Here is a 13111-nt window from a genome sequence, read left to right on the forward strand (position 1 = left end):
TTAAGAACAATACTTCTACAGCATTTATTAATCTTAGTTGATATTAGTTTCAACATTTACTAATACATTATTAAAATCAAAGGTTGTATTTGTTAACATTGGTCAACCCACTGTAAACTAACATAAACAATGAACAGCTGTATTATTATTAACTAACATTAACAAAGATTAATAAATACTGTAACAAAGGTATTGCTCATTGTTAGTTAATACATTAACTAATGTTAACTAATGAACCTTATTGTAGTGTTACCATTAAAACTTACAATTGACAAAAACAGCTGACTCACTTTTTTCTTTAGCATTTAAATCTTTATATAAAAAGTTGTACATAACTTAGTTTCTCCACTTCAGCAACGAGTGTCATCCATTGTGCAGCCGCCTTGTTCTGTGTATTTCTCGGACCAGCAGCCTGTCATGTGATTAACACTTTCTGTGCAGATGCAAGGCCCTTGCACACACACAGGCTAATATAACAAACTGTACAGTGTATTTATCAATAAAAATAAATAATTTTGACTGCATCAATTATTTTTGCTACTCATGGTAAGTATTTTGCTGTTCTTTGCTTTACCCCGGGCTAAAAGTAAAAAGATGAGTGTAAAAAATAGAAGTATAATTTAATTAAATGCTTTTATGATGAGATTACTACATTTTCATGACAATCTGCTCATTTGGACCACGTTCTGAAACTTTAGAGTTTTAAAACTTGCAGGATATTTCTATTGTACAATAACCTCTTAATATGCCAAAAGAACAAGGAAAATTTGATTTCTCAATTCATATAACCTCTTTAAAATTCCTGCGGTAGTGAAGCTGAATTTCCAGCATCATTACTCCAGTCTTCAGTGTCACATGATCCTTCAGAAATCATTCTAACATGCTGATTTTCTGCTCAAGAAACATTTCTTATTATAATCAATATTGATTATAATAGTGCTGCTTACTATTTTTGTGAAAACCGTGATACTTCAAATAATTTTTTTATAGAAAACATAAATGTCTTTTAGTGTCCTTGCAGGATAAGTCTTGATCTTACTGATCACAAACCTTTGAACAGTACTGTAAATTACTTACACGTTACTTTAGAAGTTAAATTGTTTTTTTTTTTCATCTTATTGATCATATTTCTGTTCCTCTTGACAAATAATCGAGTTTCTGGGTTTTGGTGTATGTAAACATGTTACATGGTGTCTCTTGAAGTTTCTTGTTGTGAGAATGAGAAGTGTTTGAATCTGTTTCAGATAATTGGCTAATTTAATGCTTGAGAAATGAAACTTCATATTGTCCAGCTCAAATAATAATTTCAATAGAATTCTATAGCTGATTATCCCTATATTTTCCCTCCCAGATACCTGGTCAAACACAAGGCCCATCTGAGGTTCTGAGCCTGCTGTCTGCTCATCGAGGCCGTCGAGATCTTCCCTCCCTCCAGAGACCTGTCAAGATGGACTACTAGACCCCCGTTCCTCTCAGCCCCCCCCTGAAAGCACTTTGGATTTCCATCTGCTTCACCTTCTGCTGGCACCAGTATGATTTCTAGTCTCTTCCTCCACCTGGAGATGAACAGGTCAGGGTGAGCAAGAGGAAATTTGGATGTTTGGGTTGGTCCTTGTCATGTTTTCTCAGTAGATTTGTATTTTTCAATTGTAAAGCTGTTGGTAATCAAGGCAGATTCAAAAGGAGATATTTGATGCTTTTTTTTTTCTCTCTCTTTTTTTGTAAAAACATGAGCTGGATAATGGAGAACCATTAAAAATGGTGACTCGCTGATATGAATAAAATGACTGCTACGTCTAAAAGCTCTTGTAATAATCGATTCACTTTGTTCCTTTCTTTTTTTGTCCTTTTTCTGCCTTCTGTTCTATGAAGCGTCGAGTAGTGCATTGAAGTTCACTGCACAAATGCAAATGGTAAATTTAAGTCAGACTAGAAGGCCTTGTGGTTTAGCGTGAGATGCCCTTGTTCAAAACCAACAAGACCACAAATAATAATCAAAATAGAATTATTGAAAAATAAATATCCAGGATGCTACGGTTACATAAAATCTGTACTTCAGATTGTTCATGGTTAATATGCTTTGTTATTCTGCAGTATATTGGAAAATTTGGGAAAGTTTTACCCTGAAACCCAAGTACTGCTTGCGTCTAATTGCTATTTTTGAAATGGAAAATTCAGTTGCTTCCATAAGGCAAAGTCAGTTATCTACAAGGGTACACTTTTTCTTTTTCTTTCTTTTTTTTCCTTTTTTTTTTTTTGATTGTTGGTTGGTTTTGTATAAATGCATTTAAAAGTAATGTTTGTTTTTAAACATTTCTGTTGAATGTGGATTATTATTAAATAATATTAAAAAGTTTGAACAAGTGGTGATGCATGTCTTTCCTCTTTGTTTCATTAGAGCCTGTAATAAGTTTGCAAACTGCAAGGCTTATACTGTCTCTACACTGGATGTGACAAATCACCAACAGTTAACTGTTTCTAACATATCCTACGCACTCGCGAAACGCTACTTCTGACTACAGTAGAAATGGATTTGAAGAAACGGCCTCAAGCTCGACAGCAGTCATGTCAGATGTAGATGTGGCGTTACAATATACTTACAAACAATACTAATTACTAGTCATACATTTCGATTTTCGTTTTAGAAGTACAAAAGGTGGTTTGTTCTCAATATGAGGTCACAGTTACCGTTGATTATGAAAATAAGCAGTAAAGTCTGAACTGGGTTTTAAACTCACAATTGCAAATAAATAAAGTCAGAATTGCGAGATATAAAATCTCAATTGCAAGAAAAAAAATCAGAATAGTGATATAAAAATTACCCTTTTCATTCTGTGGTGGAAACAAGCTCCCATACCTACATCTCAAACTGCTTCATGGTGATTTGCTGTACGTCACTAAAATATTGAGAAACACATTTCATTTATATTTTTGTAATTTCTCATTTTAATATAGCTTTTTGCATCTAATCATCTGTGACTAAGGCTTCTGTTTTGCAAACACAATAATGATGCTATTCGCATTGATCAAGTTTTGCAAACGTGGTCCTACATGGCCAGATGGTGAGCACCCTCTTCTTATTAACCAGTTTAGTTATTTCAGCTGCTGGCAGTTGCATTAAATCAAGTGTTCAGCCATTTTGTGTTTGCTGGTCCACTGACAGGGTTTATTTATGTCTGTCTGTTGGCATTGCAGTAGTCGTCATCAGAAGAAGAAATATTAGGCTTATGTAGTGAAGAGCAACGTATGCATGGATTAAAATAGCACTAGGGCTGTAAAAAAAAACACTGATATATGGAAGAGAGATGATTATCAAAGTCTGGTCTTTCAAGTTGAGAATGTTCCACTGTGGGGTTCCATATGTGCTTCATTGAATATTGCACATTTTGACACACAGTTGGTTATGTAGACAACTTTCATATTGCACTCAGTAGTCTATGGGAGCCCATTTCTGCCACATAAAAAAAAAAAAAAATACCTAAAGTGTGGCAGAACCCAAATCTTCCCCACTGTCTGTGCATTTTAAAGAATCAGCCTCATGTTACTAGTCTTTTATTTAGTTTGTGTGGCTTCAAAGAGGAAATGATGCATGTCAGCAAAATAAAAAAGGCCACGGCTTCGGCTGTCACACCGGACCTGATTGTCCTAACCTTCACCTTGATCAGACATGCTCATTTAAAAGGCCTGAGCCTAAATGTGTTGTAGTCATCATGAGTGCTGCCTTTTTGTGTATTGAATGTTCAACATGATTTTTGCTGAGGCTGTCAGAAGCTGTTTCCATACAAAGTTGGAATATTGCAGAAAACATTTGTGAATGAAGCACAAAATATATTTACTTCCTGGGAAATTGGCACAAAATTTGTAATCAAAATGAAATTTTTGAAGGTAAAAAAATGGCTTCCGTCTCAGAGCGTGCAGAAGCTGTCATGTCATCTTGCCTGGTGTTGTTTGGGAACATAATAACGTGAGATTCTTCTGGGAGGGAATTAAACCAAATCATTCTGATGACAGACTTTGGCTCAGGCATTACAGAATGATCAAACCAACATGTGAGATTCTGTGCCATGAAACTGATCCGCTGGTTAGTCCAGTGATCCTATCACATTCACTGTTGCGCATCAAGGGATTTATTCCGTTAATATGTTTCTATAGTAGTTTATGCGCACATCTTATTAGTTAACTTTTTAAAGGGTTAGTTCACCCAAAAATAAAAATTCTGTCAGTAATTACTCACCCTCATGTTGTTCCAACCCCGTAAGACTTTCGTTCATCTTCGGAACACAAATTAAGATATTTTTGATGAAATCTGAGAGCTGATCACTCCTCCACAGGCTTATGGACACGTTAACTTGCTGGCCCAGAAAATGTATTAAAGACATTGATAATATAGTCCAAGTGACTCCAGTGGCTCAATCTTAAGTTTATCAAGCGACGAGAATACTTTTTGTGCGCAAAAACAAACAAAAATAACGACTTTATTCCACTATTCATTTCATTCTCTCTGGGCCTCTAGTTGGTTCACGTAGTGTTTTTGCGCAGCGCGTCTGTGTTGCACGTCACCACGTAGGCTCACTATTGGGCGACTCTGGTCATGTGTGATACGTGGTGACGTGCAACACAGACGCGCTACGCTACTACACTACGTTAAAAAAAACTCGAGGTCCAGAGAGAAGGAAATGAAAAGTGGAATAAAGTCGTTATTTTTGTTTGTTTTTGCGCACAAAAAGTATTCTCGTCGCTTTATAAACTTAAGATTGAGCCACTGGAGTCACTTGGACTATATTAACAATGTCTTTAATACATTTTCTGGGCCAGCAAGTTAACGTGTCCATAAGCCTGTGGAGGAGTGATCCAGCTCTCAGATTTAATCAAAAATATCTTAATTTGTGTTCCGAAGATGAACGAAAGTCTTACGGGGTTGGAACAACATGAGGGTGAGCAATTACTGACAGAATTTTCATTTTTGGGTGAACTAACCCTTTAAAGCACATTTTTAGAATCGATGCACATCTTGCTTATTCCATCCAACATTTCTTTAAGCGATCTCCCTAAATGCACATAAAGATAGGCTTGAAAAACAGCTTTTGTAGTGATTTTTGGTTCCTTTCTAGTTTTTTTTGTTTTGTTCCACAGATCTGAATAAGTAAATAATGGCAATGCAAGAATTTGCATTTTTGGGTGAAATATTCCTTTAATGAAATGATTGTTGATATCCGTTTACATGGGTAGATAATTTTTGTAGTCTTTATGGGTTGATTTCATGCAGATCATGCATTGCTGCAGTCTTCAGGAGAAGGATCACTGCCAAGTTCCTTGCAGGAAACCAGCATATGCCTAATGTGACTTCCAGCCAGACATGGAATGGAAAGATCACTTTCGTTGATGTTTGACCTCCATGTGTCAATCTGAACATGAGGCGGGAACATGCTAGCAGGAATAAATATGATAACGCAAAGATGTGAATGAGGCATGCATTACTCTGAGCCATGTATAGATAATACATTAAAGGTTTGCAGCTAGTCAGAAATGGCTTTCAGATCTTAACTGATGTTAAAGAGCAAGTATTACTCGTATCACAGTGTAAATAAACAGCTGTTGTCTTTATTCAGAACTGATTTCTCTCTATTATATGTGTACCGCTCCTCGTGCTGTTTTTGCGGTTGTCGGTACCGTTGAGCTCTAGTGAGATGGGATCTTTACGGATTATGTACCTGAAAAAAAAAAGAAAGAAAACAAAACATAAAACTACAGATTCAATTCTGCTGATATTGCAACCTAAAGGTTGCAGAAGGAAATTATAGAAAATAAACTTATTTATACAAGAAATAAATAAAAAAAAGCAATTCAGACCTTTTTTTTTCAAGATTTTTTTCATAGAGATCTTGTTTTCATGACAATTAGGAAAATTCCCCCTGCCAAATTCTCAGAGGAAAAAATTGTCAGACTACTGTAATGCAAAAAGAAATTAAAAATATATATTTTGAATAATGTATGCATAGTATTTACAATGCCTGACCAAAAAAAGAAGAAAATTCAGTCTAATATTTTGTTGGACCAGCTTAAGCTTTGATGCATTTGCCATGGCATCATTTCCATAAGCTTGTGCAACAATTCGTTTTCACTGTTATGCTGATGATACTCAGTCAGGGCGTGAAGAAATAGAGCTTACCAATTCACAAAATTAAGGAATGCATAGCTGATATAAAAAACTGGACAACTAGTAATTTCCTACTACTTAATTCTGAAAAAACAGATATTCTTATTATTGGACAAAAAAATTCCTCACGTAATAACTGTCTAACACTTGATGGCTGCTCTGTCAAGTCTTTGTCGTTGTTTAGGAACCTGGGTGTGCTCTTTGATACCAATCTTTCATCTGAAAGTCATGTTTCTAGGATCTGTAAAACCGCATTCTTCCATATAAAAAAAATATCTAAATGATGAAGGACCTGCGTCTGGAGGCGACGGCAACGCAGTCCTGAAGTGTCAACTAGTCTCTCCCCTGTGAAGGCCTCCTTCCCTTCCCTTTACCTCTGTACAGATAAAACGTCAAAATGATTCCAGTTCGCATGGATCTGCAGAAACGACTAAAAATGATGTATTATGCAGGCCAGACAAGTAATGGGTCGACACTATGTGGCTGTCTTGGATAAGTGTTTTTCTTAAGGCTACACAGCTGTTTAGTCCCAATCCCCTGAGTTATCTTCGCATTGTGGGTGTGGAAATGCTCTTACTTTCTCTATTAAACATAGCTGTGAGTTCAACTGTTGATTTTACTGTTGATTTGATTTCACCAAACGTTTAAATGATCTCAGATTTTTCTTTTCGACCACATTTCTTCCTCAGAGATGACGGTTCACCACTATCCTTTCAGGTTTTAACAATGCGTTGGACAGTTCTTAAACCAGTTTTAGTAGTTTCAGCAATAGTTGTTTTCTTTGCTTGATGAAAGACGATAATTTGACCCTTCTGAAACAGAGGAACATTTTTTCCATGACCACAGGATATGTCTTCCGACATAATTGTCAGGGTTAAATTACTCATTGCCAGCTGTAACACATTAATAATTGCAGCAATTATCCAATGAAGACTCTTACCTATTTACTTAGTTAAATCCAAGTGGCACCTTTTTTTGGCCAGGCAGTGTATGTAGTATTGGCTGTACTGGATTTAATTTTAGTATGATATTATGTAAAATATATATATATATATACAATGCAACAATGCAATGCAAAACAAAAAAATAAAACAGTTTCTTTTAGCAAATCATAAGTTCTTACATTTTTCTTCCGTATGAAGTACAAAAGATTTAGCTTCACTTACACAATGTCATTTAGCTCCAGCTGTGTATCTGGTGACGGGTTGATTAAGGCATAAGAGTGGCTACTCAGGTTAATATTCAGCTCATCTGGATTGAGAAACAAATGTTAACAGAATAAAAAGTCATTTCAGTCATAAAAATGTGTTATTCTCCAGAACCATGCCCTAGTAGTAATGAGCCTCAACTGAAAATATGAGGTATAAAATCAAATCACTGTTTTTAAAAAGCTGAATGTCACCATATGTTACTTCGTTTTATATTTTTAAATAAAATTTTGCATAATACAATTTTAGTCAAGTTTCAGATTTGTTTTTTTCATACTGCTGCCATTGGCACTATTATTATTAGTGTGCGGACAAATGATAATTTTACACCCTGGTTACACAGTTCTCAAAATCAAATCAAATAAAAAATCTATTTCAAATAATGCATAGAAGCTTACTAATTCATTCTGCACATGATTTCACTGTATAATTCGACTCATAAGATGGTGTCTCACCGAATCCCCTCGTGGAGAGCCCAAGGTTTTGCATGCGGTTCTTGACCATCTCAGTAAGCTCCTGTCTCTCTGAGCATGAGAGCAGGACGTCCCGGTGCTGGCTCAATCTGTCTGCATCACGCTCCGCGTGCCACGGCCCCAGAAGATTGGAAGCCCACTGCAGGCTCTTTCGGCGCAGAGAATGAGTGTGTACATTGCTGTCTGGGAATTCACACTGAAGAACCTGAGGTTGCTCCTCCTCGTCAAAGACTGACACTTTGTCTGATGTTTGGGACTGAGGAGACTAGAAGAAAGAAAGACTGATTGCTTTAAAATGGGAAGTAAAAAAAAGCGCTGTTATTGCATGTTTTTCACTTTACAAAAGGAATATTCAAAAATATTATACATTTTGTCTTTTTTAACAAGCTTTTATCACTCTCACTCTATTAAAGTTACAATTTTAATTTTAAATTATGAGAAAAAAAGTTTAGAAAATGCCAACATTTGGTCCCGAGCCAGCCCCTAATTTTCTGAATGTTAAGTTTCCATGCTGCTTAATATTTTTGTGGAAACCGTAATACATTGTTTTTCTTTGATGAATAGAAAGTTCAAAATAATTAGAAATTTGCCTTTATTTGAAATATAAATCTTTAGATGCCTTAAAGGAGAACTCCGGTCAATTTTAACATTGAGCTCCTTTTTTTGTAAATTTGGAGTGCTGTCAATACAGAGAACAACGACAAAAATCGGTGTTGCCTACACAGTGTTATCCTCTTTTTAAAATTTGCACCCTGTTGACTTCAATGGGGCAAGTTTTAAACCTGCTTTTAGCCTCTTAACATCCTTGATGTGTCATTACAAGTGCACAGCCATGTTGAGTGATTCCTTCAGAGTGAACACGCGGTGAATCTGACTGCAGTAGATGTGAAAGATATGTATAAAAATTGTTTATTCAGCCAGCGCACATACCTGTATTTTCTTCCTGTTTTCGGTCGAAGTCCACAGTAATCGATTGTCGAGTTCACGCACATAGGTTTAGTACCTATGATCACGCGCGTGAACTCGACAATCGACTACTGTGGCCTTTGACCGAAAACAGGAAGAAAATACAGGTATGTGCGCTGGCTGAATAAACATAATTTTTATACATATCTTTCACATCTACTGCAGTCAGATTCACCCGTGTTCACTCTGAAGGAATCACTCACATGACCTGTGCACTTGTAATGACACATCAAGGATGTTAAGAGGCTAAAACTTGCCCCATTGAAGTCAACAGGGTGCAAATTTTAAAAACAGGATAACGGTGTAGGCAACACTGATTTTTGTCGTTGTTCTCCTTACTGACAGCACTCCAAATGGGCTTTATGCACAGCTGCACTACTTCCTGAACTTCAGGCAGGTCCTTTGTTTCCTGTCTGCCATTATTGGTCCAACTGATTAATCCAGGTGGTCAGGCACACCTGGATTAATCAGTTTGTCCAATAAAGGCAGACAGGAAACAAAGGACCTGCCTGAAGTTCAGGAAGTGGTGCAGCTGTGCATAAAGCCCATTTACAAAAAAATGAGCTCAATGTTAAAATTGACCGGAGTTCTCCTTTAACTGTCACTTTAGATCAATTTAAGACACCATTGCTGAATAGAAGTAGCCAATTAATTTCTTTCAAAAACATTTTTAAAAACCTCATCGACCCCAAACTTTTAAACAATAGAGTGCAACAGTCGGGTTCTGGAAGTAAAAAATTGATTTTAAACAATAACCTATAAACCTTTAAAGACAGCCCTGTAAGCTACTTTGGTTGTTAATTGATAGTATTTGCTTTTATTGAAGCTGCCAGCGCACATTATTACAGTAATAACTAAAACTTCCATTAGCCATGATGCTGTACAGAAAATTACACCAATCAGAGGTTCAAAACAAGCAAAACACACCTAAAGATCTCATTAGCTCCGCCCACTGCCATGAAACTTGGAAAAAGACTCGGCCTCCCTATGCTCTCAAAATACTAAATAATTTGAATATACATACATATATTATAGCTATAAATATTCAAAAATTTTAAATGAGTTGTTTTATATTTCGTCATCGTTTTAACTTGATTATGCTGTTCGTAGTTTGTAGTTCTTTCTATCACAAAAGCCGTTAAGACTACAGTCTTGTATCCTATTATTTTTGTCAGATTTTCAAATACGTCTTGCTTCAAATCAGAGTTTGTAATGTTATGATTCACCTTGTAGCTGGTTGGCTTGTTTCATGGCTTATAACTCTTTAACAAAACTTTTTTTTTAATCCCTATGGGAGAAATGAATAGAAAAAATACTTCCAGAACCAGCGCCGCTGGAAAAGTTGTTCCACTCTATAGTGTACATGAGTAAAGTGCTAGAACTACTCAGGATACAAACATTTCACTAGTTACCTGTTAAATTTTAGTCAATTTCAAAGGGGGATGGAGTTCCAGTTTAAAATGTAGAGGATTCCCATCTTTTATCCACGTAATAGCCTTCAAATGCTCAAATTACATTCAGAAATATAGTGGGATTTTTCTGCATCTAAGGTTTAAAAATATAAAATATGATCCCAACTAGGGTCCCCCTAGTAAATTTAGGCCATTTTCACCCTTTATAGCATTTATTTTATTAAATATCAAGAGAGAGAGAGAGAGAGATGAGTGTGGGAATTACCTGCGTCTGTGCAGCATCTTTCTAAAAACAATGAAGCTGTGAGTTTAATTACTTCAAAAACAGCGATGTTACCCCCTCGTTTCTGAGAAATACTTTATAATGTAGCAATTAAGTAGCAAAGCTAATTCATTAATGTATGTCGCGGGGCAGCGATGAAAACAAGTTCCTCTGCTCCTGAATGTTTCTGTGTATGAGCAGCGTGATCTCCCATCTTGGTGTGAGAGTGTGTGCTTCAATAAAAGCAGCGCATTAAAGGGTTAGTTCACCCAAAAATGAAAATTATGTCATTAATGACTCACCCTCATGTCGTTCCAAGCCCGTAAGACCTCCTTTCATCTTCGGAACACAGTTTAATATATTTTAGATTTAGTCCGAGAGCTTTCTGTTCCTCCATTGAAAGTCAATGGACGGCATACTGTCCATGTCCAGAAAGACAGTACAGACATCATCAAAGTAGTCCATGTGACATCAGTGGCTCAATCTTAAGTTTATCAAGCGACAAGAATACTTTTTGTGCGCAAAAAGTAAACAAAAATAACGACTTTATTCCACTATTAATTTCCTTCTCTCTGGGCCTCGTAGTGTTTTTGCATAGCGCGTCTGTGTTGTACGTCACACGCATCACACATGACCAGCGTCGGCCAATAGTGAGCCTACGTGTGACGTACAACACAGACGCGCTGCTCAAAAACACTACGTGAAATAGCTCGAGGCCCAGAGAGAAGGAAATGAATAGTGGAATAAAGTCGTTATTTTTGTTTACTATTTGCGCACAAAAAGTATTCTCGCTGCTTGATAAACTTAAGATTGGGCCACTGATGTCACATGGACTACTTTGATGATGTCTGTATTGCCTTTCTGTACATGGACAGTATGCCGTCCATTGACTTTCAATGGAGGAACAGAAACTTCGTGACTAAATACAAAATATCTTAAACTGTGTTCCGAAGATGAACGGAGGTCTTACGGGCTTGGAACGTCATGACGGTGAGTCATTAATGACATCATTTTCATTTTTGGGTGAACTAACCCTTTAATATAGAATGGTGATTGAACTGACTGGAACCTGTGCATTAAATGGTTTTAAATGACACTTATCACAGCGGTTCATTTAAATCCACATTCATTCAGCCTCTCTTCTAATGCATGGCTGCACGCTACATCTAACTCCCCCCTCCATCCCCAGCTCCACCTAGTTGAAAATCCGTAATCTAATCGGATATCTATTTTGCGATTGTCTTCGGTATACAGTGAATGTCATTGTAATCATCCTTCCTCATGTATTTTGGTTTGTTTACAACAACAGCTCATGTTAAATTTGTGAATTGTAATTATGTATGCATGATTACTAGATTTGCTCTGTTACCCCAAGGGGGGTTTGGCTCTCCCCGCTCTGTCCAGGCATGGCTGCGTAGACGGGCGCGTGGAGTTTTCCCAGAACAGAACCATACCGCCAACACTAACTGTATGCATTTTCATTATAATAAAATATACATTTGACAAAAGTGGAACTGATAATTAAAGTCCGCGTGAACCGGAAGTTGCAAACGACTTTTCTCCAGTGTTGTGACGTATTTCCCAGTGAAAAGGAATATTGAACAGAGGGCAGGGTTTTACTCTAGCGCTCCTCCTCTCCATCTCTCGCTCATAGCAGACTAACGGTTTGAGGGGAGTGGTTAAGCGTTTCCCAAACCAAGCCGTCAAACCTACGTCATCAGGGAAGGTCCTCCAATGCAGAGGGGAGGGGCATTTTCAGATTTTGATTAAAGATTACGAAGCCAAAAAAATGTGTGGATTGACTTGCATGGATGAATTGTTCACCACAAAACGATCAATTTAGGCAAACAAAGTAAATATGGTCAATTTTGATTTCATGTGGACTTTAAGTAACAAGTAAAGCTGGCTCCTTCCCTTCTGTTCTAATTGAACTGTTTCTCCTGACCTAAAAGTGTGTAAGTATGTTTTGCACTGAACATAATGAAACCTCGGGAGGTTGAACTTTCTGAGACTCTGTCCTGTAGATGCCGATGGGAATGTCTCCCACAGTGGAGGACAGCACTTGGTACAGTGTGCCGTACGTCTGGATGCACAAGTCCTCCTCTTTGATCCTCAACTGAAATGTAATATACCACATTTTAACACTGCTGAAACAGTATAAAATAAAAGCATTGAACAGAAACTGTAAAAGTCACACTTACAGCGCACAGGAAACCAGATTTTGGTGTAGTTTCCAGTCCAAGCAGTAGTCTGGTGATGGTTATCATATAATCCTTAACAAAACTCTGAAACAACAGGAGCACTTATAACACAATTATGGACAAATTTGAATATCTGAACATTTACAATTTTCAGAAGCAAGAGCACACAGTACTGTTCATTCTTTTAAAGAAGTTAATTATGCTCATCAAGGCTGCAATATTGTGAAATATTATTACAATTTAAAATAACTGTTGTTATATATTTTAAAATGTAGTTTATTCCTTTGATGCAAAGCTGAATTTTCAGCATCATTACTCCAGTCTTCAGTGTCACATGATCCTTCAGAAATCATTCTGATATGACGATGTGCTTCTCAAGAAACATTATTATCATCAATTTTGAAAACAATTTTGCTGCTTGATGGGAAATAA

General features: G+C 36.8%; 2 protein-coding genes across 2 annotated transcripts in view; one reads left to right on the forward strand and one right to left on the reverse strand.

Moving 5' to 3' along the window:
• Positions 1-2367, forward strand: part of cdc73 (cell division cycle 73, Paf1/RNA polymerase II complex component, homolog) — a 34692-nt gene extending 32325 nt beyond the window's left edge. Inside the window, exon 17 of the mRNA XM_081374371.1 lies at positions 1352-2367. Coding sequence (XP_081230497.1) covers positions 1352-1388 — 37 coding nt within the window. The 3' untranslated portion in view covers positions 1389-2367. The remainder of the gene's footprint in view (positions 1-1351) is intronic.
• A 2809-nt stretch (positions 2368-5176) lies between these two features.
• kcnt2a (potassium channel, subfamily T, member 2a) overlaps positions 5177-13111 on the reverse strand; it is a gene marked incomplete at its 5' end in the record, with an annotated part of 40047 nt that continues 32112 nt past the window's right edge. The window contains 5 exons of the mRNA XM_081373797.1: positions 5177-5427; positions 7324-7408; positions 7821-8103; positions 12466-12594; positions 12680-12763. Coding sequence (XP_081229923.1) covers positions 5268-5427; positions 7324-7408; positions 7821-8103; positions 12466-12594; positions 12680-12763 — 741 coding nt within the window. The 3' untranslated portion in view covers positions 5177-5267. The remainder of the gene's footprint in view (positions 5428-7323; positions 7409-7820; positions 8104-12465; positions 12595-12679; positions 12764-13111) is intronic.

The sequence above is a fragment of the Scardinius erythrophthalmus genome (assembly GCF_964197995.2).
Source record: "Scardinius erythrophthalmus genome assembly, chromosome: 9".
NCBI lineage: Eukaryota > Metazoa > Chordata > Actinopteri > Cypriniformes > Leuciscidae > Scardinius > Scardinius erythrophthalmus.